Below are 27,197 nucleotides of genomic sequence, written 5' to 3' on the forward strand. Positions count from 1 at the left end.
AATTACATTTGCTCATTTCGTCTTGTGTATTTTCCACTTTAAGAGGACAGGATAAATGTTATCCAGGTTAATACAATATATACAATTTTTGTATTCCTATCTAATATATAAAGCTGAGTGTATGTGTGTGTGTGTGTGTCCACTAAAGGAATCCGCACCGTCACATTTACAATCCCAACATTTTCCACACACGCCTCATGTGACTCAGGGAACGTCATAGACTATGTTTTGACAAGAAAATGTAATCCCGCGCTTTACAGTTACTCTCCAAAAATCCTGCCTCCATTAAAGTGAATGGAGCTGTGAGCTGCATGCTATTAATAAGAGCTGTGATTGGTTGCTATAGGAACAAAGGACATCCATAGTATGACAAGCTTATGTGTGAGGTAATATGATGTCGGTGGAGAGACAGACACAGACACACACAGACTGAGAGACAGACAGACAAAGACAGACAGACAGGCACAGAGAGAAAGAGGCACATAGGGAAAGAGACAGAGACAGACAGAGACAGATAGGAAAAAAATCCAGACAGACAGACAGAAAGAGACAGACGGAAAGACACACGGGGAAAGAGACAAACAGAGGCAGACAGGGAATGAGACATATGAGAGAGATACAGACAAGGAAAGAGACAGAGAGACAGACAAAGACAGACAGGCAAAGAAATAGACAGGGAAAGAGACAGACGGGAAAAGAGACAGACCTAGAAAGAGACAGACGGGGAAAGAGACAGACAGAGAGACAGACAAAAACAGACAGGGAAAGAGACAGAGAGAGACAGACAAGGAAAGAGACAGACAGAGACAGACAAAGACAGACGGGGAAAGAGACACACCTGGAAAGAGACAGACGGGGAAAGAGACAAACGGGGAAAGTGACAGACCTGGAAAGAGACAGACCTGTAAAGAAACAGACAGGGAAAGAGACAGATAGCAAAAGAGACAGATAGCAAAAGAGACAGACAGAGAGACAGCCAAAGACAGCCAAAGAGACAGATGGGGAAAGAGACAGACGGGGAAAGAGACAGATAAAGACAGACAAGGAAAGAGACAGACGGGGGAAGGAGACAGACTGGGAAAGAGTCAAACGTGGAAAGAGTCAGACGTGGAAAGAGTCAGACGTGGAAAGAGTCAGAAGGGGTAAGAGAGAGACAGAGAGATAGAGAGACAGACACAGAGAGAGAGAGACAGACATAGAGAAAGAGACAGACACAGAGAGAGAGAGACAGACAGACACAGAGATAAAGACAGACAGATAGACTCAGACATAGAGCCACACAGACACAGAGACACAGAGATAGAGAGAGACAGAGAGACTGATACAGAAACAGACAGAGAGATAGACACAGACAGACACACAGAGACAGAAAGGGAGACAGACAGACAGAGAGACAGACAGAGACTGGGAGAGAGACAGAGAGACAGTTACTATCCCGGGTAACGCGTGGGTACTACAGCTAGTATTTTATAAATTTATGTACTTTTTTTAATCAAATTGACCTTACTTTTGCCATTTCTTCAGAAGCGAGCTTCTACTTTTCACTACTTACTTTTCTCATGTTAATACTTTATGTGCTTACCCTCTGGTTCTTTCATTTTTTGCTTATATGCTTCACACATTTTCACTGTTTAATCAGGACATATATAGTTTTTATGACATAGCGTCATCATAAGTGGAGCTGACCTTTATTTGTGTGATTTTTTTCATGACCCTTTTTTTATGGACGGTCATGTATTAATTTTTCATTTATAATTCTCATAATTCTTTTTTGTACTATATGTGTATTTTGCATAGATCATCTATGTTTTTTAAAAAGTATTCTCACATTGTATGCTATAAGTCGTCTTTGGTGCTCACTTTATTATACCACTACATATTATAATGTCGTGTGCTGTTCTGCTCTGTTCTCACCAGGTGTCATGGTGACTTTGGACTCTGTTCACACTGCAGAGTCTGATACACCACTTGAGGCTCTTGAGTTGCTCAGTCAAAGCCAGGCATCGACCTGTTTTGTGCTATCTGGTGATTGGTCTAGCAGGAGTTAATTCCTGCTGGCTTGTGAACTGCTGCTTGGGTCACAGGTTGCTGAAGACCTATCACAGCCGCCTCCCCCCTTTAAAAGATGGTGGAATCTTATCCTCCATGTCGATTATAGCTCTAGCTTTGCTCCAGTGATTTTGGTCATTGTATGTTGACAACCAGCTATTGGTGAACTGCTGAGTGCTATTTAGTGTGCTGTGGAAATATCCTTGTTGTTTATTTCCTCCATGTAATTTATTTCTCCCTGAGCACCTAATGTCTTTTCCCTTGTGTGTACTTACAGATAGTTTGAGCCTAGGTTTTCCCCTGTCTGTTTTGGTGGAATTCAGTACTCCTGTCACAGCCCTCCCCGGGGGTGAGTGTGAGGGAATATTAAACCAGAATTTTACAGGAATTAGGGCTACGCTGGCGGTTTAGACCTCTTCGCCATTCTAAGTGCCTCTGGAATAAGGGACAGCTTAGAGTTCCTAGACTGAGGACCAGTTTATGTGCCCCAGTCCAAGTTACCGTGTGACACTCAGTGATAGCTAACTATTATATTCTGCTCTATTATTACTTACATTTGGGCGCAAATAAAAAATATATATTAGTGGTGTTGTCCTGGATGTTAACTTATGATAGGTCATCAAGCTCTAATAGTTGGGAGTGCGACACCTGGCACTGGTACTGCCACCGGCCGTAACTAGTGATGGGCGAATAGTAACTGTTTATGTTCGGATTATTCATAATGAATCCCAAAGTACTATTCTGGTATTCATCATAAATAATGAACCTAATGCAAGTAAATGGGGAACCCGAGTATTTTTCTGGTTAATCTTCATGAAAAATTCTTGGGTTCCCCATTGACTTGCATTAGGTTCATTATTCATGATGAATACTGGAATAGTACTTCAGGATTCATTACGAATAATCCGAACCCGAATAGTTAATATTCACTCATCAGCTATGCCATCTGTTTAGTGGCCATGGCCAGGTACTGTTCATCTGCCCCCATTCAAATCAATAGGTAGTGAATGTGCAGCACCCAGATGGCTGCTACTATTCTCTTGATGGAGCTGTATTGCGCTGTGCAGCTCAGCTACTGAGTAATTCCGCCAGGTGGCACCGGGGACAGCTGACTGGCAGTGGTGCCCGATGTCACATTAACATAGATCAGACATTGATGACTTATTCTGAAGATAGTCCATCAATGTTAAAGTCCTGGACAAGCCCTTTAAGGGGTATTCCCATCCCCAAGATCCTACCTCAATATGTAGTAGGTGTAATAATAATAATAATAATAATAATATTAGCAAATACCTCTAATTAGAAATTTTGTATAGTTCTGATATAGCCATGTCTCTTATCGCATGTGCAGGGCATTGCAGCTCCTCTCAGGTCCTCTCTGGTCGTCTTCTTGGTCATGTGATGGCTCTTCCAAGTTCATGGCTTACACTGGGGATTATGTGTGATCTAGAAGTTGCTTTTATAATGTAAGTCTGTGGAGTTTCAGAACAAGGATCCATAGCCTCACATTGTAAAAGTGACTTCCAGCTCAAACAGAGAGACCAGTGTGAGCCAGTCACTTCATATTATCCAGAAAAGGATCAGAGGCAAACGGGAGAAAATGGTGATCAGTGAGTATATTAATGCACCTACAGTCCCTATATACAGCATATGCAGGTTTAGATAATAAAAAGTAGGAGAGCTTGACGGGGACGTGCCGTTGGGGGATGTAAGGGTCACTTGTGTACTCACTCAGTTCATAAAGCTGAAACCGACAACTTGGTAAACCAGAGTTCTGGACACCGCTGCCGCTGAGGGGAGCACGTTTAGGTCCCGTTCCTGCTGGTGTTGCCTGATAATCTGTGACCTTTCCCTTGGCACTTTGTTCTCTTGTTAGTTCGCCCCTGTAGCTTGAAACTAGCCTGGTCCCGCTCCCCAGTATGGCTAACCAAAGGAGCTTACTCTCAGGGTTCACGCTTGGGATTTCCTTGACCGTTTTAGTGGAAAGTCCTATCCCCCTCATTGCGCTATTACCCCGATTTTGGAGTGGGTGGAGAGCGGATCTTAAAGGCTCCGTTCTCGTCGGGTCAATTGTCAGGTTGCCTGAAGCTACTCCCTGACCTAGGGTCCACGTACCCCGTCGTGCCCTGGTCTCAGCCCGGTGATGGTACAAGGCCGCCAGCTGTCCTCCTCGACAGTTCCGTGCCCCTTGTCACGATTCCCTGCGACTGGGGGTCCAGCTCCTACTAGGCCCAGACCACTGTCTGCTACCTAGTTACTTCCGAGGAGCCCAGCTCCTGACCTTTCTCCTTCACTCTCTAACTCTCACTTCCTCACACTGACTGCGACTATCTGACTCCTTACACTCCTGACCTCCCCCTAACCAACCCCCCAAGTGGGCGGTCCTATTCCACTCAGGCCGTCCACTGGTGTGTCTGGTGGGTGTGGTGCAGAGTGTTCCTAGGATTTTAATTAGCTGCTGTTGGCAACACCAACGGTTGGGGACCCACAACCAAGGAAGAGATGGATACTGCACAGAAGGGCAGATTGCACAATACCCTGTGACGACCTGATAGGCCAGGGCGTCACACTTCTTTAAAGGACATTTGTCAGTAGGATCAACTATCCTAATCTTTCTACATGACCATAGAGGTCACAGAAAGTTGAATCACATGATACTTTGATATTTGCAATCCGATGCATGTTTCCTGAGAAATCACCGTTATTCTTATATGCAAATGAGGTGAAAAGATCTTGGGCTATCTTTTCAGCTAATTTGCATAAAAGAATAAACATGGATTTTTCAGGCATCATCCACCAGATTGCAGTTGTCAAGGTATTATTTGATTCGACATTCTATTCTATGCATGTCCATATAAGCAGGATAAGTTCATCCTGCTGAAAGATGCCCTTTAAGTGGAGAGAAAACCAGTTAACCCAGCTCCTGTGCTTCCGGTGAAGTGGATGCTAATGTGTTTTGGGTGTGTTTAAATAAATAAACAGATCTACGTCCTCGTGACATTTTAAGTTTGTCCGTTTTATCTGCCATAATCTAATTCTGTTAAGTCATTATCCTTATTTGATGCATTTCTAAAAAACATGTTTATACCCTTGCCATGGAAAATGAAATTGTTTTTTGAATATACTGTAGAAGTGTTAATAATTTCATAGCACAGCAATGACAAACCTTTCAGTAGTGTTCGAAAAATAATATTTTGGGAAACATATTCTAAGTAGAAGGCAGCCTAGTAATAGTTGCATGATACTTAGTAATCCTCATTAACAGTCATGGACCCCAAGTAATAGCCAAATGATTCCCAACAAGGGTTTGTGTACACAACGTCTTTTTCAGGTGGGTACTCCAAAGAAAATACTTCAGGAAAATCACCGCTGGTATTTATACTTTTTATGCCAATCCCGTTCCATTTTTGGATGATGGATTGAACAGTGCTCCATGAAATGTTCAGAGCTTCGGTTATTTTATCCCTGACCTATCTGGTGTGTTCCTTGGTTTTCATGATGCTATTTAATCCCTAATGTTCTCAAACAAACCTCTGAGGCTTCGACCAAACAGCTGTAGTTATACTGATAATACATTATGCACAGGTGGACTCAGTTTACTAATTAGGTGACTTCTGGAGGCAATCAGTCTCTCAGGATTTTATTTAGAGGTATCAGACTACTGGGGCTGAAAACAAATGCACACCACATTTTTCAGATTTATATTTTTAAACTATTTAGAAACCCATGTACTATCTTATTTACACTTCAGAAACTCTTGCTACTTAGTGTTGGCATATCACAAGTTTGTGGGTGTAACATGAAAAAATCTGGAAAGGTTCAAGGGGGATAAATACTTTTTAAACGCACTGTATGCTATGAGTTTGTATAAAATAAAGTGACATCCACATGAATATTTTTTGGGGGTATTTTCTTATTATTTCCTTAACAACCTAGGACATATATATATATGTCTTATATCTAAGTTCCTCTCTTTGATGTGGGCTTGCGCGACAAGCCCACATGTTTTCCGCACATGTCGGATGATCCGATCAGCCAACATGCAGCTAACAGGTGCGGGTGGATCAGAGATCCACCCTTGCCTGTTAACACCTTAGATCATACTGTAAAACACTGACAGTGTGATTTAACGTGCTCCAGTGGGGATTGCACTGTTCCCCACCACCATCGGTCGCCCCGTGAAGTGATCACATGGAGCTAATGGTTTGTCATAAGAGCGCGTAGTCAGATGATGACCCCTGAAGCTACCATGACTCACTTCCTGTGAATGTCGGCAGAGCTCCTGCACTCACAGGAGATCAGCATTTCTGCTGATCAGAGCGATGCTGAAGCATTACTCTGATCAGCAGCAGCGATTAGACAGTGAAGGCATAAAGTCCCCTAAGGGGCCAAGTAAAATGAAGAAAAAATGTAAAAAAAAGTTTTTCAAAATATGAAAAAAATGTAAAAATCCCTAAAAGTTTCAATCATCCCCCTTTTGCCCCATTGAAAACAAAACAATAATAAAAAATACACATATTTGGTATCGCCACATTCAGAAAGGCCCTATCTATCAAAATATAAAATCAATTAATCTGATCGGTAAAGGGCGTAGTGACAAAAAGAATGAAAACGTCAGAATTTTGGGGTTTTTTTGGTCGCCGCAACATTGCAATAAAATGCAATAACAGGCGACCAAATCACCACATCTACCCAAAAATTGTATAATTTAAAATATTAGCTCAAGACTTAAAAAATAAGCCATCACTGAGCCCCAGATCCCGAAAAATGAGAACACTGTGGGTCTCGAAACATGGCGCCAAAAGCACAATTCCTTCTTTTTGCAAATTTTTTTTTTTTTTTCACTACTTAGGTAAAGGTAAAACTATACATGTTTGGGTGTCTACGACCTCGCACTGACCTGGGGAATCATATTACCAGACGAAACCAAAGCCGCAGCCAATTTTTAAAGGAAACCAATATATTAAGGACCAAAAAGAAAAATTCACATAAAAATAACCTTTAATATAACATTTTAAAGGTATATAAATTTACCAAAGTGTAACACTCACCCTAATAGTGTAGGGACAATGAGACAGGTAGATACCATAAGAGAAAAAGGGGGGGGGATATTCCTAATTTAACCTCTAAAAATACCCTACCTAAGTGACCCTTAATTCTCTGCCGCCTTCTACAGAATTAGCGATAATATGATAATTAGCCATGTGACAAATCATTATGGGGCGGATCTGCTTGTCCAGGCCTCACTTTCATTCCCCACCTACTTTAAAAGGGTATCATATCCTGTTGGTCCTCAGGGATTCTCCTCACAGCACCTGGACTCTGGCTGCCACCGGGATGTATCTCTAGTCCTGGAATTTATCTATAGCTGTCCCCTGATGAACCCTGTGAAGCTAACAGGGAGAAACGCGTCGGGAGGACGTCTGATAATGAGGATCTGATGCACTTTTGCCAGATAAGTCACACTATTATGTTGACAATATTTATTATCAGGTTTTTAATTTAAATTCACGTTTTGTGCACATATTAGTGTAGTCTAGGGCAATCTAGGGTTACTTAGGGGCTCCCGTTGGTGAGTGGGGGCGCCACAACCCTAGGGCGTCATACCCTCCATTGCTAGGTAGGGTATTTTTTAGGAGTTAAATTAGGGATATCCCCCCCCCTTTTTTCTCTTATGGTATCTACCTGTCTTGTTGTCCCTACACTATTAGGATGAGTGTTACACTTTGGTAAATGTATATACCTTTTAAATGTTATATTAATGGGTTTTTTTATGGGAATTTTTCTTTTTGGTCCTGAATCATATTACCAGGTCAGTGTATATTGACGGAAAAATAAAATAAAATTGTTATGGCTCTTGGAAGACGGGGAGGAAAAAAATGAAAACAAAAATGGAAAATCATGGAGGGTGGGGGGTTAAGGGGCTAAATAAGTTACCAATTGAATCGTCTATTAGAGCAGACCAGCCCTCACTGCCCATCCGGACGGTCTCCCTTGTGTTCATGGGTTTCGGAATATTATATGCAAAGTACCTCGTATTGTGAAGGGCTCTTGAAGATCTCCGTTGAAAGTTAAGCTGTCAGAGCGCCGTAAACTATAAGGAATGGCCTTAATATCGCAGAAATGAGATTTGTTGTTATTAGACATTTCTGCTCTTTCCGTAAGCTTTTCATTTTTCTCCGAGCTACAGTCTAAGGTAATTTTCAATAGTTCTCAAGTAATTGCCAAATTTCTCTTCTCTTTCCCTTGCGTTACCTAAACTAACACTGGCTCTTAAAAATACGTTTTCGGTATAACATAAGAAAACCGGACAGCTAAATAAAGAAGACAATTAAAAAAGTGAGCCGTTCTGAAACAAATGTTCGGCATGACCTTTACGTACTTTTTGATGTAGTGCGCAATTAGGAAATGTTAATCCACCATGACAGGCCTACATTAAATGTATTCCCAGCAATAAGGCATCTCGCTGTGTGGCTCCGGAGTGGAGGTTAAGCTGTTTTAGATTGAATTTGCCTCTAAGTCATGACTCAGGCTCACGCTGTACTGTACGCCAGCTCCTAGCATCCTGAAATAAGGGGTACTTTATTCTAGCCATCCATTTCCTCCGGATCGGGCAGCACGTTCCTTCCATACTAGCTTCATTTGGCTCTTTAAGTAGCAATTGTACTCGCATAATGTCTATTAGAGTTATGCCATTAGGCAGGCAGTGTAGTGAAAAGGAATACAGATTATACAGGGAGGCGGCTGCACACCACTAATGGGGAATTAAACATGTCACTTCATGGTTCTTTCCCCTTAACCCATTTAACCTATTAAACGTGTCATTATTATTCTGCTAAATGGTTTCACGTCTGTAATAAGTGGATGGTGAACAGGCCAAAACTTTGTATTTCTTGTCTTTTTACAGGTTAATACCAGCATGCATGAGGCGAAGCTCAACGAGGAGTGCGATGAACTCATGGACATTATACAGAGAAGAAAGCAAATGATTGCCGTGAAGATCAAGGAAACAAAAGTAAGAAAAGTGTGTACAGACATGATTTGTATAACATAGAATTACATTGTATCGCTGCAATACCGAAGTTTTTTGTTGTATGTATGTGAATATTAAAGGGAAGCTGTCAATTACTGACCTGTTTGGCGGTCCGGTCCTATGGGCATTGCTGACCTTGGTCCAGAGCCGCCTCTCTGTTTACATTCGCTTCATGTGGATGACGTCTCCTACAGCATCCATACAGTGTCCTCCATTGTTCTCCTGCGCATGCGCACTTCTTTCTTACCCTTCTTGCTTCGTGTGGATGAGGTCTCCTATATCATTCACACAGTGTCCTCCATTGTCCTCCTGTGCATGTGCACTTTTCTCTACCCTTATTTCATGTCGATCATGCCTCCTACATCATCCATACAGTGTCCTCCTTTGTCCTGCACATGCGCACTTCTCTCTACCCTTCTTGCTTCGTGTGGATGATGACTCCTACAGCATCCATACAGTGTTCTCCATTGTCCTCCTGTGCATGTGCACTTTTCTCTACCCTTCTTGCTTTGTGTGCATGACACCTTCTACATCATTGACACAGTGTCCTCTATTGTCCTCCTGCCCATGTGCACTTTTCTCTACCCTTCTTGTTTCGTGTGGATCATGCCTCATACATCATTCACACTGTGCCCTCCATTGTCCTCCTGCGGATGCGCACTTCTCTCTACCCTTCTTTGTGTGGATGACGCGTCCTACAGCATCCATACACTTTCCTCCATTGTCCTCCTGCGCATGTGCACTTTTCTCTACCTTTCTTGCTTTGTGTGGAGGATGCCTCCTACATCATTCACACAGTGTCCTCAATTGTCCTCCTGTGCATGTGCTCTACTCCCTACCCTTTTTGCTTTGTGTGGATGACGCCTCCTTCATCATTCATACAGTGTTCTTCATTGTCCTCCTGCACATGCACACCTCTCTCTACCCTTCTTGATTCGTGTGGATGATGCGTCCTACAGCATCCATACAGTGTCCTCCATTGTCCTCCTGCACATGCACACTTTTCTCTATCATTCTTGCTTTGTGTGGCTGACACCTCCTACATCATTCACAAAGGGTCCGAAATTGTCCTTCTGCCAATGTGCACTTTTCTCTACCCTTATTATTTTTGTTTTGTGTGGGTGATGCCTCCTACATCATTCACACAGTGTCCTCCATTGTCATCCTGTGCATGCGCTCTTCTCTTTACCCTTTTTGTTTCGTGTGGATGATGCCTGCTACATCATTCACATGGTGTCCCCCATTGTCCTCCTGCCCATGCGCACTTTTCTCAACCTTCTTGTTTCGCGTGGATCATGCCTGCTACATCATTCACAGTGTCATCACTTGTCCTCCTGCGGATGCGCACTTCTCTCTACCCTTCTTGCTTTGTGTGGATGAAGCGTTCTACAGTATCCATACAGTACAGTGTCCTCCATTGTCCTCCTGTGCACGCGCTCTTCTCTCTACCCTTTTTGCTTCATCTGGATGATGCCTCCTACATCATTCACACAGTGTCCCCAATTGTCCTCCTGCACATGCGCACTTTTCTCTACCCTTCTTGTTTCGTGTGGATCATGCATCCTACATCATTCACACAGTGTCATCCATTGTCTTCCTGTGGATGTGCACTTCTCTCTACCCTTCTTGCTTTGTATGGATGAGGCGTCCTACAGCATCCATACACTCTCCTCCATTGTCCTCCTGCGCATGTGCACTTTTCTCTAACCTTCTTGTTTCGTGTGCATCATGCCTCCTACATCTTACACAAAGGGTCCTCCATTTTCCTCCTGCCCATGCGCACTTTTCTCTAACCTTCTTGTTTTGTGTGGATGATGCCTTCTACATTATTCACAGTGTCCTCCATTGTACTCCTGTGCATGCGCTCTTCTCTCTAGCCTTTTTGCTTCATGTGGATGATGCCTCCTACATCATTCACAGTGTCCTCCATTGTCCTCCTGCACATGCGCACCTCTCTCTACCCTTCTTGCTTTGTGTGGATGACGTGTCCTACAGCATCCATACAGTGTCCTCCATTGTTCTCCTAACATGCGCACTTTTCTCTACCCTTATTGCTTCATGTGGATGACGCCTCCTACATCATTCACAAAGGGTCCTCCATTGTCCTCCTGCCCATGCACACTTTTTTCTACCCTTCTTGTTTTGTGTGGATGATGCTTCCTACATCATTCACACAGTGTCCTCCATTGTTCTCCTGTGCAAATTCACTTCTCTCTACTCTTCTTGCTTCGTGTGGATGACATGTCCTACACCATCTGTCCTCCTGCGCATGCACACTTTTCTCTACCCTTCTTGCTTCATATGGATGATGCCTCCTACATCATTCACACAGTGTCCTCCATTGTCCTCCTGCACATGCGCATTTCTCTCTACTCTTCTTGCTTTGTTTCGATGACGCGTCCTAAAGCATCCATATAGTGTCCGCCATTGTCCTCCTGCTCATGCGCACTCTTCTCTACCATTCTTGGTTCATGTGGATAACACCTCCTAGATTATTCACACAGTGTCCTCCATTGTCCTTCTGTGCATGCACACTTCTCTCTACCCTTCTTGCTTCGTGTAGATGATATGTCCTGCAGCATCCGAACAGTGTCCTTCATTGTCCTCCTGTGCATGCGCACATCTCTCTACCCTTCTAGCTTCATGTGGATGACAACTCCTACATCTTTCACACAGTGTCCTCCATTGTCCTCCTGCGCATGCGCACTTTTTCCTATCCTTCTTGCTTCATGTGGATGACACCTCCTACATCATTGGCTCAGTTTCCTCCATTGTCCTCTTTTTACGCGCACTTCTCTCTTCCCTGCAAAGTACTGTAATGTGCAGATGCTGGGGAAGGTTAGAGAATGCCCACACATGCGCACTACAATATTATAATCTGCCCTCAGCAGAGCATAGAAGTGCACATGTGCAGGATTGCGATGGGAAAGACTGTGTGAATGAAGACGCATCATCCACACAAAGCAGGGAAAGAGAATGGTGATCATAAAAAGAGAGGAGGCACCGGATCAAGACCATCGACGCCCATCGGACTGGATTACCCCGCAGGTGACAGATTCTCTTTAAAGGGATTATCCACTTCTCGGACAACCACTTGTTAATTCCTATGTTTCCCATGCAAAATATAAACAGCCTATTCCACTGTTGATGCCGATGCTGGTGCCGTTCCAGCTATGTCGACACCTGGTGGTTTTTATGCCAAGTGAGCATCATAGCTAATCAGCTGTCACTCCACTCTCAGTTCCTTCGGACACTAATGGCATTTGATAGAAGTTAGACGCTCTCACTTTTTCCACGTGTCATTAGGAAATGAGAGTGAAGCAGCTGCAGGGTTCATGCGGCATAAAAACATCATGTAAGCCCTGGGATTCCAAGCGCCAATGTTGCTGGAACGGCGCCTGTAACGGATCTGAGTATAGGCTGTTGTTATTTTACATGGGGGAATATAGCAGTTGAGAAGGGGTTGTCCAAGTCCTTGACAGCCCCTTAAAATAAAATATTAAATACAAAAATATTAAAATATATAATTCACATAATTAAAAAATATTGAAAATATGAAATACATTTTAATAAATATCTTAGTAAATAAATATTTTATGCTTCGGGTTCCACACCACGGTAAAGATCACTGCTTGCTGTGAATAAATCGAAACATTATTGTTTGCATAATTTTAATTATGCAGGTAAAATGTTTTATGTATTTTCAGCTTGGGAAAGATTAACTATTATGAAATGAAATGAATATTATATATTGAGGTGTATTGTGGCTGTGTAATTTCTCTTCACACTGATAAGCAGCGGCCATTGATCTAATAATCTTGTTGTAGCATCTGTGATCTGAGTTCATGCTGTATCCAATAGAATAAAAGTGTATGTCCACGTGGCGCCTTTTAAACACTGGTGAACCCACATTTTGTGGCGCCTTTTAAACACTGGTGAACCCACATTTTTATGAAGCAGAAGACACCTAAATTCTGGCTGTGTTTTTCTGGAAACATTATTATTATAGCGCCATTTATTCCATGGCGCTTTACAAGTGAAAAGGGTATACATAAAAAACAAGTACAACAATCATGAACATTACAAAAACAGACTGGTGCAGGAGGAGAGAGGACCCTGCCCGCGAGGGCTCACAGTCTACAGGGGATGGGTTGCGGATTCAGTAGGTGAGGACAGAGTTGGTTACCTAGTGGTGTACTGGTCTGATGGTTATTGTAAGTTATAGACTTGTTGGAGAGGTGGGTCTTCAGGTTCCTTTTGAAGCTTTCCATGGTAGCTGAGAGTCTGATATGCTGGGGTAGACAGTTCCAGAGTGTGGGGGAGGCACAGGATAAATCTTGTATGCGATTTTGGGAAGAGGAGATAAGAGAGGAGTAGAGAAGGAGATCTTGTGAGGATCTGAGCTTGCGTGCAGGAAGGTACCGAGAGACTAGGTCCCAGATTTATGAAGGAGACTGGTTGTGGATGGCTTTGTAGGTCATGGTTAGGGTTTTGAATTGGAGTCTTTGTGCAATGGGAAGCCAGTGCAGGGATTGACAGAGTGGCGAGGCTGGGGAATATGGGGTAGGAAAGGTGGATTATTAGGGCCGCAGAGTTTAGGATAGATAGGAGGGGTGCAAGAGTGTTAGAAGGGAGGCCAGAGAGCCAGAGGTTGCAATAGTCGAGGCAGGAGATGATGAGGGCATGCACTAGTGTTTTTGTAGATACATCTATTCTGATATCCTTTTGAAAGTATTTTGCCATGGCTTTGCCGTCTGCATTTCTGTTTTGTAACTCAATATAGTGGTAACGGCCAGAAGAATGGAACGGTCACTTTTTTTAGCCACTTTCAAACTGTGAAGTGATTAAATTAATAGAAGGTATCATAATGACTGATATGAGTCGGTTTGACATTACTGTGCATGTGAAGAATATTTCTGGTAGTTTTTTTATGTTCGGGTTTCTGTAAAATTGACCTGAAGAAGACGTCATGTGCACATACCTTAAAGTACCTTCATATAACAGATTACATTTTAGAAGAGATCTTGTAGAATATTTCTTGCTTTAAAGATTTGGCCTGGCTGATGTGAGACTCAGGAATTCTTCAATATATTTTTATACTATGATATTGCCCTTTTATAAAACTTTGGTGCCTTCTGAATGGATAATGAATAGAGATGAGCGATCCTGCCAAAGGTCGGATTGGTTCAGGATCGCCAATTCCGCCTGAGATCGGTGATCGGATCGGCGATCCTAGCCAAACCCATTAAATTCAGTGGGAGGCAAATGTTGTAAAATAGTGTAGGGGAGACTGTAAAAGAAAGATAATAAAAAAGGGTTAAAGCAGTATATACTGTACTTAACAAGTCTACCTGTGGCTGCAGAGCTGCTTCTTGGGTCAATAATTATTTCTAATGCATATTGACTGCTGTCTCCGGGCATCGGCGTCTCTGATTGGCTGCAGTTAGACCCCGCCACCAGAAAGCGTTTGGGATAATCATCAAACCCGGGGAAATTCACTAAGTATGTACTACCTTAACCCTTTTGCTACCTTTTTTTTTGCAATGGCCATTCACAGCCATGCCAATTCTTGACATGACTGTGATGGGCAGGGAGAGGATGGTTTTACTGATCCTTGGCAAGATCACCAACTTTTGCGGTAAATGTTCAGATGTCCGATCCCGATCCGGCCAGGGGTCATATGATTTTAACATTTTCCAATCTTTGCCGATCAGGATCGCTAATCTCTAATAATGATAAATAGAAAGGACATGGGAAGCTTTTTAGATGTTCTGGTTATCAGACTAACTACTAGATTGGGTTTCTATGTTTCTCTCTGGTTTACTTCACTATAAATATTATATAATAAGTTATTGGATATATTAGGAACAAGTTCATTTGTGATCTGGTTTATTCATCTCCTTTAAAAGATTGTAGACCTTTTTGTGTTGTTCTCGCTTTCTGGGTTAGTCATTTAAAGAGATATTCATCTTTCGGTATTTTACAGATAATCAAGTTGATAGCAATTAAGTGTGAAAGGGAAAGAGGTGGGTTCTCCTTATCCACACAGCCCACACAAGGGTCAATAAATCAATAAATCCTAATTACTAGACCTTCACTGTGCACAGCTGTTTCGGGAAGTATGAAGCCTCTTAATTATTATCAATGACTAGCTGCAATAGCAATCATTTGTCCTTTGTTAACTTTCCCAAGTACAATAACGGGGAGGTGGAAGATTTCCATTACAAATCTGTTCCTCTATAGAAGCAAGGCTGGAGAAAATCTTTGTTACATATCGTTTGATGACTTATGCCATGATTTTTTTTTCTGTCAGATTTATACTGAATATGACAGAACAATCCTCTTTATACCTTATTCTAACATTAGGGCATATGGAGGTACAGTAAGACCTCATATATGTAGCATCCTGTAATACTGAGGTTACTGTAAAGTGAGTAATGATATGATTTATGACTTTAAAGGATTTGTCTACTACTTGACAATCTCAGTTTACTTAATAAAAGGGGTATTCTCAAGTTGTCTCTTGAGCAGCTCTCAACTCTGCAGTCTCCTTACTTCCTTGTTTCTGGCAGGGCGGGCTCTCCTCCTTTGGTGTATAGCAGAGCTGTAGTATTAGGCTGGAGTCACACTAGTGTATGGCATACGATGCGAGAGCATTGGATGCGATATGCTAACGACCCTCGGCACCCGCTCTACTGTGAGCTTGAACTGAGTGTCATGCAACTGTGACCCGATCCTGCGATCGGATCACAGCTGTGGAGGAGAAGGAGGGATTAATCTCTCCATCTCCTTCATTGTCAGCTGATGTGTATTTCGCACTGCACTCCGGTATCTTCAGAGTCAAGTCCGATATTTTACTCGCAACCATAGACTTATATGGGTGAAAGTGACCCGAGACTCGCAGACAATCGCAGCATGCTGCAATTTTTTTCTCAGTTCAATTAGGGCTGAGATAAAACTCGTAGATATGAGCTGCACCATTGTCTTAAATAGAGCTGAGTGCAATGCGAAATTTTCTCACATTGTACTTGTGCGAGTCATATGCCAGTGTTACTCTACCCTTAGTAGAACTCTAAACACAGCAACACATTCAAGTTATCACTGGACTGTTCTGGGGGTGTGCCGCCCCCGTGCCAGCAGCCGGCACTGCTCGGATCCGGGCCTTCTGGGTGGTGGCTCGAGGGTCTCCGGACCCGGGGGCCTCACAGACACGCCGAAAAAATGGGGGACATAGATGTACGGGCTAGGCCGTATTAAGTTTGTGACACCACCCACGTTGTGTGGTGAGTTGGGACACCACCGCTGCTGTTATGCGGCACCCGGGGAAATGTAGTGGCAGCTGGATGTTAACCCCTCCTTGGGTAGGGATGGTTGCCCCGGGACCCAGTGTCTAGTGCAGGGTATAGCGACAGCAAGGGGATGCTTGATTACTCACAGTCAATAAATCATACGAGTCTCTGGTAAACCAAGGTGCTGGTGGCCGGTGCTGCGGCCGGTTGCATTTGGGTCCCCCACCTGGGCTGGTGGTCTCTATCCTTTTCCTCTGCACTGACTTTGTGTATCTGGACCTCCTAGTCTGGAACTCAGGAGTCCTCTCCCGGCTGGATGTGGCCTGAGGAGCCATGCCCGCAGACACTGGTCCGTGGGATCTATGGGCCCTGTCAGTGACCTCTTATCCCTATCGGTGGGCTGTTGCCTTCTATGAGGGACTTTGGGTGGGACAGAATCTCTAGTCCTGGCCTCAATCGGTTAATTAACCAGGCCGCTTGTTTCCGATCCTGGCTTCAGGGTCCGAGTACCCCCCTTTGTGCTCCGGTTTCTGGGTCGGTTCCCCGTGTCGGTACCGGTGGGCTACAACCCTGTCCCGGTCCACCTCGGTTCTGCTGAGCCGTCTTCCCGTCTCCTGCTGATGGAGACCACCATCTGCCTCCTAGCCAAGGTACCAGGGCTCCTACCGTGGCACTGTTCAACTTGAACTTTCTCTGCTGGAGCTACACCTAGCTCCAGCACATACTCCTCTCCAAACTGAACTCCAAATTTATCTGCTTGTTTTCCCGCCCCGGGCTGTCTAGACCCCTGGGGGGTGTCCAACCGCCTGGTCCCACCCACTGGTGTGTCTATCTTTCCCAAGGGGGGGTGACTAGGGTTTTAGGTCGGCTGTGTGTTTCCTAAGTTGGGGATGGTGTTATGCGGGGGCCTATTTGTGACTACCTGGTTTTGCCAGGGCGTCACAAGTCAATACTATATTTTTACATGTAGAGATACCAGAGGATTTGCACAAGCACAGATCTCTGGACAATAAGAGCAGAGAGCTGTGATTAACAAACCTGTTCTGAAATCTTTCATACTGGTGATTTATAACTACATCTCTTCAGAAAATAAGGGAAAGGGAGGTGAGCAGCTAACTGTTGTATAGAAATCAATGGACTGACTGCGATGTTAAGAGTTAACCCCTCTCCTGGAATGCAACTATTGCACACACTAAAGCTGGTGTCACACATAACGACGACGACAACGACGTCGCTGCAACGTCACCATATTCTGTGACGTTGCAGCGACCTCAACAGCGACGTCGCTGTGTGTGACACATAACAACGATCAGACCCCTGCTGCGAAATCGTTGCTCGCACCTGAATGCTCCAGGTCATTTTTTGATCGCTGCTATCCCGCTGCGCCGTGCTGATAAGCTGATAATCCTTGTGTTTGACACCGCAGCAGCGACGCTACGCTACGTCTGAAACCACACAACGACCGTCGACGTCGCTATGATCGCTGCTCCGTCGCTGCTTTTTAGAACATGTTTGACAGCTTACTAACGATCATCTATGGTCGCTGCTACGTCACAGAATATGGTGACGTTGCAGCGACGTCGTTGTCGTCGTCGTTATGTGTGACACCAGCTTAAGCCAGGATTTAGAAGCCAAGCTTCATAGAAACAAGCTGTACACTATGAAAGATCAAATCTGCCATTGTAGGAGAATAACAGAAGATTGAAAAGACAAGTCAGTTGCAAACTTGCTGATTTTCATACTAACTAATTAAAGCAATTTAAGAACTTATGCCTTTAAGCACCCTAATTAAATTAAGATACAGTATTCTCACCTCGATTCTAATAATGTTGGTGCAGCTGATCCCAGAGAGTGATGTGACTTGTGTAATTTGCTGGCTGCAGCAATATACGCCTGCATTTCGTATGCAGCTGCAGCTTATCATTATCCTACCAGAGTAGACATTTTTTTGGTGGAATGGTAAAGGACACAGCTGACAAGTGGCCACACATTGGCTGCATCCGGCACATGAGACAAGAAATCACATGACTCTCTGGGAACAGTGGCGCTAATATCACTGGAATGGAGTTGCTGCAAGAGTTTTTTTTTTTTATTTTAATAAGTGTCTTGGACAACCCCTTTAAATATGAAAATGAAATGTATTAATTAGCGGTTTATCGGGCGGCACGGTGGCTCAGTGGTTAGCACTGCAGTCTTGCAGCGCTGGGGTCCTGGGTTCAAATCCCACCAAGGACACTAACTGCAAGGAGTTTGTATGTTCTCCCCGTGTTTGTGTGGGTTTCCTCCGGGTTCTCCGGTTTCCTCCCACAATCCAAAGGCATACAGATAGGGACTCTAGATTGTGAGCCCCAATGGGGACAGTGTTCCTGATGTATGTAAAGCGCTGTGGAATTAATAGCGCTATAAAAATGAATACAATTATTATTATTATTATTATCTATTTGTTTGGTTTATATAGTAATATATGGTTCTATTTAAAGGAGTTGTCCCACAAAGTACTGTTTAATACATTTTAGAATAATAGTAAGTTCCAGAACTGGATGTATTAAGAAAAAAATGATTGTGCTGAGATAATATTATATATGTGCCCCTGCTATGGACATCGTAATGGCTGTGGCTGACCATGCAGAGCTGCTCCAGTTCACAGTTGGCACATACTGTATCACACCTCCGAGGGGGAAGCATAAGTCTCTTATGATAAGTGAGTATACAGACAAAACTGCAGGGTCTCGCAACTGCTGCTTTCTGAGGTAAAGCATTTTTCCTGCTTGAGATAACACATTTCCTTGTTTAGTCACAGAAGTGAGTACTTGTGCCACATCACCAGTCCTGTAAGCTCAGGGGCCACTGGAGCTCCTAGGTTACTCAGTTGACTTTTGATAAGCTAAGAGCGCTGGAGATGTGGCAGAAACACTCACTCCTGTGTTACTTCAGGCAGGGAAATGTGTTACCTCAGAAAGCTGCAGCTGTGACTCCCTTCTGTTTTATCTGTATACTCACTTATCATAAGCGAGTTATGCACCCCCTTTTACTGGCCATCTTTTTACTCAGTTATCATAAGTGAGTTATGCACCCCCTCTTACTGGCCATCTGTATACTCAGCTATCACAAGCGAGCTATGCACCCCTCTTACTGGCCATCTGTATACTCACTTATAAGCGACTTATGCACCCCCTCTTACTAGGCATCTGTATACTCACTTATCATAAGCGAGTTATGCACCCCCTCTTACTGGCCATCTGTATACTCACTTATCATATGCGAGTTATGCACCCCCTCTTACTGGCCATCCGTATACTCAGCTATCATAAGCGAGCTATGCACCCCCTCTTACTGGCCATCTGTATACTCACTTATCATAAGTGAGTTATGCACCCTCTCTTATTGGTCATCTGTATACTCACTTATCATAAGCGAGTTATGCACCCCTCTTACTGGTCATCTGTATACTCACTTATCATAAGCGAGTTATGCACCCCCTCTTACTGGCTAGGAGCTATGGTATGTGCCAACTATGAACTGGAGCAGCTCTGCATGCTCAGCCACATCCATTACACGGTACATAGCAGGGACACATATATAAGATTAGCTCAGCACAGGAACATTTTTTTACACATCCAATTGTGGAAATTATTATTACTCCAAGATCTATTGACTAAAATCAACTTTTTCATAGCATAATCCTTTTAGTATCTAGTTCAATGCACTAATTACTAGGTTATAAGATAGCATTAATTATATTAGGAACATGTTTTAGTTATTTATTTTTTTTTATATATTTTAAGGTAATGAAGTTAAGGAAACTTGCTCAACAAATTGCCAACTGTCGGCAAAGGCTTGAGAGATCAACAGTGCTAATTAACCAAGCTGACCATCTCCTTAAAGAAAGTGATCATGCAAGGTTCCTGCAAGCCGCCAAAACAGTAGTAGACAGGTATGGAATGAAAAATGTAATTGTTTTATATATTTGTACAGCTCTGGCAAAAATTAAGAGACCACTGAAAAATTTTTCATACGCTTGATTCATACGTCCTTCGTTAAGTTTAATCTGCCCAATTTCTAGAGTAAAGCCCGCTTTACACGCTTCAATATATCTCACAATCCGCCGTTGGGGTCAAGTTGTAAGTGACGCACATCCGGCATCGTTTGTGAGGTATCTGCGTGTGACAGCTACGTGCGATCTGGATTGAACGCAAAACCGTTCATCGCAAACACATCGTATCTTTGTCTAGAATTGAACGTTTTCTTGCACAAACCTAGTCAATTGAAACGTGTGACATCCCTCATACGATTTTGATGTCTGAGGCTATGTGCGCAGGTGTGCGCTCTGCACCGCAGCTTATAAAAGGTCCGCTTCAGAGCGCAGCTGAAAAGCTGCGTTCTGAAGCGCCTCACAATGTCTGTCATTCACTAATCTCTGTCAGTCGGTCACTATCTCTGTCCCTCTCTCTCTGTCCATGTCAGTCTATCCCTCTTACCGAAGAAAAAAAAATTATTCAGCTCACCCGTATATGTATCCGCTCAGTTCAGGTGGGATGCAGGATGTCCACCGGACAGGCAGGTCCGTAGAGGCAATAGCAAGGAGAAAGGACGGGACTCAGCACCAATTCCAGGATAGCAAAAATATAAATCCAACGAAAAAAATATAAAAGTGTAGAAACTTTATTCAATGATTAAAAATCCAAGAAAGACATCATCGGTTCCATGAAAACATCATGGCTTGACGCGTTTCGGACAGTTGGAATATAGATAAGTCCTTAATCATAAGCATAAAAATACACAGTGGAACCAAACATATAAAGCTTACCATGGAGAATGAAGGACTGACAAAAGGTGGGTGTAGTCCCAGGAAAATGCAAATGAGAACATGATGAGATTTAACCCTTGCATAGAAGGTAAATACCTGTTTGGATGTGGAAGAAAAATAAAAGGAGAAAAAAAAAATAAAAAATTGGAAAAGTAAAGAAAAAGTAAGAATAAAAATATGTAAATAAGGATGTATGTGAATAAGAAGTATTTATGTGCATGAGGTATGTTCGCATGGGACCCATATGGGAGGCTGTGCAGAAAAGCACTAGAAACAAAAAAAGCAGCAAGAATCAAAAAGTAAGGTGAGAACAAGCACCTAAGCAGTAAGATGAAAAAGTAAAATAAAATAAATTAAATAAGAAATATATATATAGAAACATGAGGAAAAGGAGTGATAATAAGTCACTAAGCTGCCTGTTGTTATATCATCCCAAAATAAAAGGGAAAATATGAGTTTTATGTTTTTATTATTTTTTTTAATTGTTTTTTTTATATATTTTTTTATTTATTCATTATCATTATTTCTTAAATGTAGTTGTATATAAACTAATATTATTTGTTATTGACTCATAAAAAGGACGTATTATATGAGCGTCCAAAAATATACATTTATTTGTGTAATTGACGAATAAGGATAATGATTCCATAATATATCAAAATGTATTTTATGTTAGATTCTAGTGTATCATGAAAACTGAAAAAGATTAAATTCTATGGAAAGGTAGTAGACTGTTCATATAGGTGCGTTATATTTGGGATTAGGGGAAACATTTCTGAGCAATCCCACGCATGAACAGATCAATGTGTGTGGCAAGGAATACTCCTAGAATCTAATTGCAATATGCGGTAAGAGTGATCAGGGAAAAGACAGGATCTTATAGGAGAGCAACCGTTTTTCTATGAAATGAGTTGCATCTGAAAGTGGGCTAAGGATTGGGACAAAGATTAAATGATCCCATGTGCACAAGGGTGTATGTTAAAATATATAGGCAATAAGATCATAGTTTATAAATGAAAAAAAAAAAAAAAAGGGGGGGGGGACAATGAAATGTTATCAAAGGTCAGCTTCCTATTCACAAGGTGCGTTATATATGGAAGCATAGGAGCATAGGAGATATATATCTATATAAGGGAAGACATGCACATGATTATATTATATATGCAGACAAATATCAAATAGTGAGAAAAAAAAAAGAGAAGAAGGGGGGAGGGGAGGGGCGGGGGGAAAACAATAAACTAATAAATACAGAACAGTTATATGTATGGAATGATATGTGAGGAAAATATTAAATATTTTTATCTTTTTGGTTGAAATATTTATTTAATATTTATAGATTTGTATTTTATGTGATTTTAATTTGATTTATTATCACTCCATAATCAGAGATAAAACATATGTGATGAATGAAATATGCATTATTTGTTATATGTAATGTTGGTAGTTAATTCTGAAAATACCTATATGGAGAAAATTCCAACAAAAAATAAAAATAAAAATATATTTGCAATGTGGTATGTAGACAACTCGGTGGAACACGTGTGATACAAAAATATGTTTTCATTGTTGATCCCTTCATGTTCGTTCTATAATACGTAACGAAGGTCAGAACGATAATTTAGTCCCATTGGGAATCTACTGTCCATCTTAAGGATCCATTTTGCTTCGGTTTGGAGCAAAAGTCGAAACCAATCTCTACCACGTATAGGTTTACATACATATTCAATTCCTGTAATGCTTAGAGTAGAAAAATCCCCTTGATGCATGTCCAAAAAATGTTTTGTTAAACCAGAAACGGAGCGTTTGTTTTTATTTTTACCAGTAGTGGGATCAAGATATGATGCTACATTAGTATGCTCGGAGATTCTTCTCTTGAGGGGTCTCGAAGTACAACCAATGTAATCTTTAGTACAAGTGTTACAGGTAGCCTTGTAAATAACATGTGCTGTGGAGCAATTGATAAAAGTTGAAATTTTATAGGTTTTGTTAGCACCATAGGTAATTATATGGGTCTTCTTCATATGCTTGCAAAGGCCACAGCGTGGAATGCCGCATTTGTATGAGCCCTTAGTATTTAACCAGGTGCCGGAATCAGTATCTGAGGAAGCAAAAAATGAGGAAGGAGATATTAAATTTCCAATCGTTCGGGCCTTTTTAGCAACCACATTTACTCCTTTGTATAGTATGTTGGCCAGATCAGAGTCCTGATACAGGAGAGGAAGATATTGAAGGAAAATTTCTTTAATTTTAGGGAAGTCTTTGCTGTAAGGAGTTGAAAAAGTGATGCGATTAGAAAAAGTTCTTGATGATGTTTTTGATTGGTCCCTATCCTGTAGCAGATTATCACGAGATCTTTGGTCAGCAAGATTGTTAGCTCTATTAAGAATTTTATTAGTGTATCCCCTATTCCTTAGGCGGATTTTCATATTCTCGACTTCAGCTTAGTAGGTCAAATCAGTGGAGCAAAGGCGACGTGCCCTCAGGAATTCGCCCAAGGGAAGGTTTGAAATAGTATGGGCCGCATGACAGCTATGGGCATGTAGGGTGGTGTTCCCACTAATAGGTTTGCGATATAGTTTGGTATGAATCAAACCTGAGTGTGGATCCCCAGACAGCCATATGTCAAGAAAGGGAGCTGAGTTCTGAAATCCCTCCACAGTAAACTTTAAATTCATGGTATTATTGTTAATATAATAACGAAAATCTTCAAGGAGTTCTTTTTGTGGGGTATTTTCGTCGAGCTGCCAGATCATCACCAGATCATCTATGTATCTGGCATACCAGATTATATGACTCAGGAAGGGGTTATCAAGAACATATATACGAGATTCCTCCCAAGTGACCATATAGAGGTTGGCAAGAGCACAAGAAAAGCTAGCCCCCATGGGGCAGCCCTTTATTTGTATGTAAAACTGTTGGTCAAATCGAAAGAAGTTGTGCTTCAATAAGAAATCACATACTGTAAGAATGTACTCCTTTGTGACCTCGTCCAAGTTGGATTGTTTAGTCAGATGGTAAGAGAGGGCATTAAGAGCATCCGCATGAGGTATACATGAATACAAAGCTTCCACGTCACTTGTCACCCAAAAATAGTTATGTTTCCACTGTAAATCAGGAAGACATTGTAAAAGATGCTTGGTATCCTTAATGTAACCGGTTGAGTTTTTTACCATGGGTTGGATCATATTGTCCAGCCAGTCAGACAAGCGGCTGGAAAGCGAGTCTGTACTGGCCACAATAGGGCGCATGGGTGGAGGGAAGCGACCTTTGTGGACCTTTGGCAGTCCATGGAAAACCGGACAAATAGGAAAGTCATTAATGAGGTACTCAGTAGTACGTTTATCCAATATGCCGATGTCAAAGCCTTTGTTAACAATACCCCGTAGTTTGTCCAGGAAAACACTTGTAGGGTCCACATTGAGTGGCCTATATGTAGTAACATCATTTAACATGCATAAAATTTGCTTTTCGTATAGTGTTTTATCAAGGACAACCACGGAACCGCCTTTATCCGCGGCCTTGATGGTAATATAGGGGTTGTTGGAAAGGCTTTGGAGGGCACGTTTCTCCACTGTAGAAAGATTGTCTTTGAGAGAGGACTCAGACAAAAGGGCTTTCTTAATTTCAATTTCCATAGTGTCCTGATATATATCCATAGCAGGCACACGTGATGAAATGGGGTAGAAGTCCTTATTAGATATTTTGAACGGATGAGGATCTAGTGTGGTATTATGAGACTCATCCAAATCAATCAAAATTCTTGTAGAAATCTGTTCTTTCAAATTCATGTATAGAGGAACAGATTTCTACAAGAATTTTGATTGATTTGGATGAGTCTCATAATACCACACTAGATCCTCATCCGTTCAAAATATCTAATAAGGACTTCTACCCCATTTCATCACGTGTGCCTGCTATGGATATATATCAGGACACTATGGAAATTGAAATTAAGAAAGCCCTTTTGTCTGAGTCCTCTCTCAAAGACAATCTTCCTACAGTGGAGAAACGTGCCCTCCAAAGCCTTTCCAACAACCCCTATATTACCATCAAGGCCGCGGATAAAGGCGGTTCCGTGGTTATCCTTGATAAAACACTATACGAAAAGCAAGTTTTATGCATGTTAAATGATGTTACTACATATAGACCAGTCAATGTGGACCCTACAAGTGTTTTCCTGGACAAACTACGGGGTATTGTTAACAAAGGCTTTGACATCGGCATATTGGATAAACGTACTACTGAGTACCTCATTAATGAATTTCCTATTTGTCCGGTTTTCCATGGACTGCCAAAGGTCCACAAAGGTCGCTTCCCTCCACCCATGCGCCCTATTGTGGCCAGTACAGACTCGCTTTCCAGCCGCTTGTCTGACTGGCTGGACAATATGATCCAACCCATGGTAAAAAACTCAACCGGTTACATTAAGGATACCAAGCATCTTTTACAATGTCTTCCTGATTTACAGTGGAAACATAACTATTTTTGGATGACAAGTGACGTGGAAGCTTTGTATTCATGTATACCTCATGCGGATGCTCTTAATGCCCTCTCTTACCATCTGACTAAACAATCCAACTTGGACGAGGTCACAAAGGAGTACATTCTTACAGTATGTGATTTCTTATTGAAGCACAACTTCTTTCGATTTGACCAACAGTTTTACATACAAATAAAGGGCTGCCCCATGGGGGCTAGCTTTTCTTGTGCTCTTGCCAACCTCTATATGGTCACTTGGGAGGAATCTCGTATATATGTTCTTGATAACCCCTTCCTGAGTCATATAATCTGGTATGCCAGATACATAGATGATCTGGTGATGATCTGGCAGCTCGATGAAAATACCCCACAAAAAGAACTCCTTGAAGATTTTCGTTATTATATTAACAATAATACCATGAATTTAAAGTTTACTGTGGAGGGATTTCAGAACTCAGCTCCCTTTCTTGACATATGGCTGTCTCGGGGATCCACACTCAGGTTTGATTCATACCAAACTATATCGCAAACCTATTAGTGGGAACACCACCCTACATGCCCATAGCTGTCATGCGGCCCATACTATTTCAAACCTTCCCTTGGGCGAATTCCTGAGGGCACGTCGCCTTTGCTCCACTGATTTGACCTACAAAGCTGAAGTCCAGAATATGAAAATCTGCCTAAGGAATAGGGGATACACTAATAAAATTCTTAATAGAGCTAACAATCTTGCTGACCAAAGATCTCGTGATAATCTGCTACAGGATAGGGACCAATCAAAAACATCATCAAGAACTTTTTCTAATCGCATCACTTTTTCAACTCCTTACAGCAGAGACTTCCCTAAAATTAAAGAAATTTTCCTTCAATATCTTCCTCTCCTGTATCAGGACTCTGATCTGGCCAACATACTATACAAAGGAGTAAATGTGGTTGCTAAAAAGGCCCGAACGATTGGAAATTTAATATCTCCTTCCTCATTTTTTGCTTCCTCAGATACTGATTCCGGCACCTGGTTAAATGTGTAACCTGTGCCTTTGCAAGCATATGAATAAGACCCAAATAATTACCTATGGTGCTAACAAAACCTATAAAATTTCAACTTTTATCAATTGCTCCACAGCACATGTTATTTACAAGGCTACCTGTAACACTTGTACTAAAGATTACATTGGTTGTACTTCGAGACCCCTCAAGAGAAGAATCTCCGAGCATACTAATGTAGCATCATATCTTGATCCCACTACTGGTAAAAATAAAAACAAACGCTCCGTTTCTGGTTTAACAAAACATTTTTTGGACATGCATCAAGGGGATTTTTCTACTCTAAGCATTACAGGAATTGAATATGTATGTAAACCTATACGTGGTGGAGATTGGTTTCGACTTTTGCTCCAAACCGAAGCAAAATGGATCCTTAAGATGGACAGTAGATTCCCAATGGGATTAAATTATCGTTCTGACCTTCGTTACGTATTATAGAACGAACATGAAGGGATCAACAATGAAAACATATTTTTGTATCACACGTGTTCCACCG

The 27,197-nt window shown here is 42.0% G+C and overlaps 1 protein-coding gene across 3 annotated transcripts in view; it reads left to right on the forward strand.

Moving 5' to 3' along the window:
- LOC142251341 (putative E3 ubiquitin-protein ligase MID2) overlaps window positions 1-27,197 on the forward strand; it is a 561,844-nt gene that overhangs the window by 249,549 nt on the left and 285,098 nt on the right. For 2 of the 3 annotated variants that reach the window (XM_075324036.1, XM_075324035.1), the window contains exons 4-5: window positions 8,957-9,073; window positions 20,157-20,305. In XM_075324036.1, the coding sequence (XP_075180151.1) occupies window positions 8,957-9,073; window positions 20,157-20,305 (266 nt within the window). The remainder of the gene's footprint in view (window positions 1-8,956; window positions 9,074-20,156; window positions 20,306-27,197) is intronic. The other variant, XM_075324037.1, reaches the window with a different exon arrangement.

The sequence above is a fragment of the Anomaloglossus baeobatrachus genome, chromosome 9, assembly GCF_048569485.1.
Source record: "Anomaloglossus baeobatrachus isolate aAnoBae1 chromosome 9, aAnoBae1.hap1, whole genome shotgun sequence".
In the NCBI taxonomy this organism is placed as follows: Eukaryota; Metazoa; Chordata; class Amphibia; order Anura; family Aromobatidae; genus Anomaloglossus; species Anomaloglossus baeobatrachus.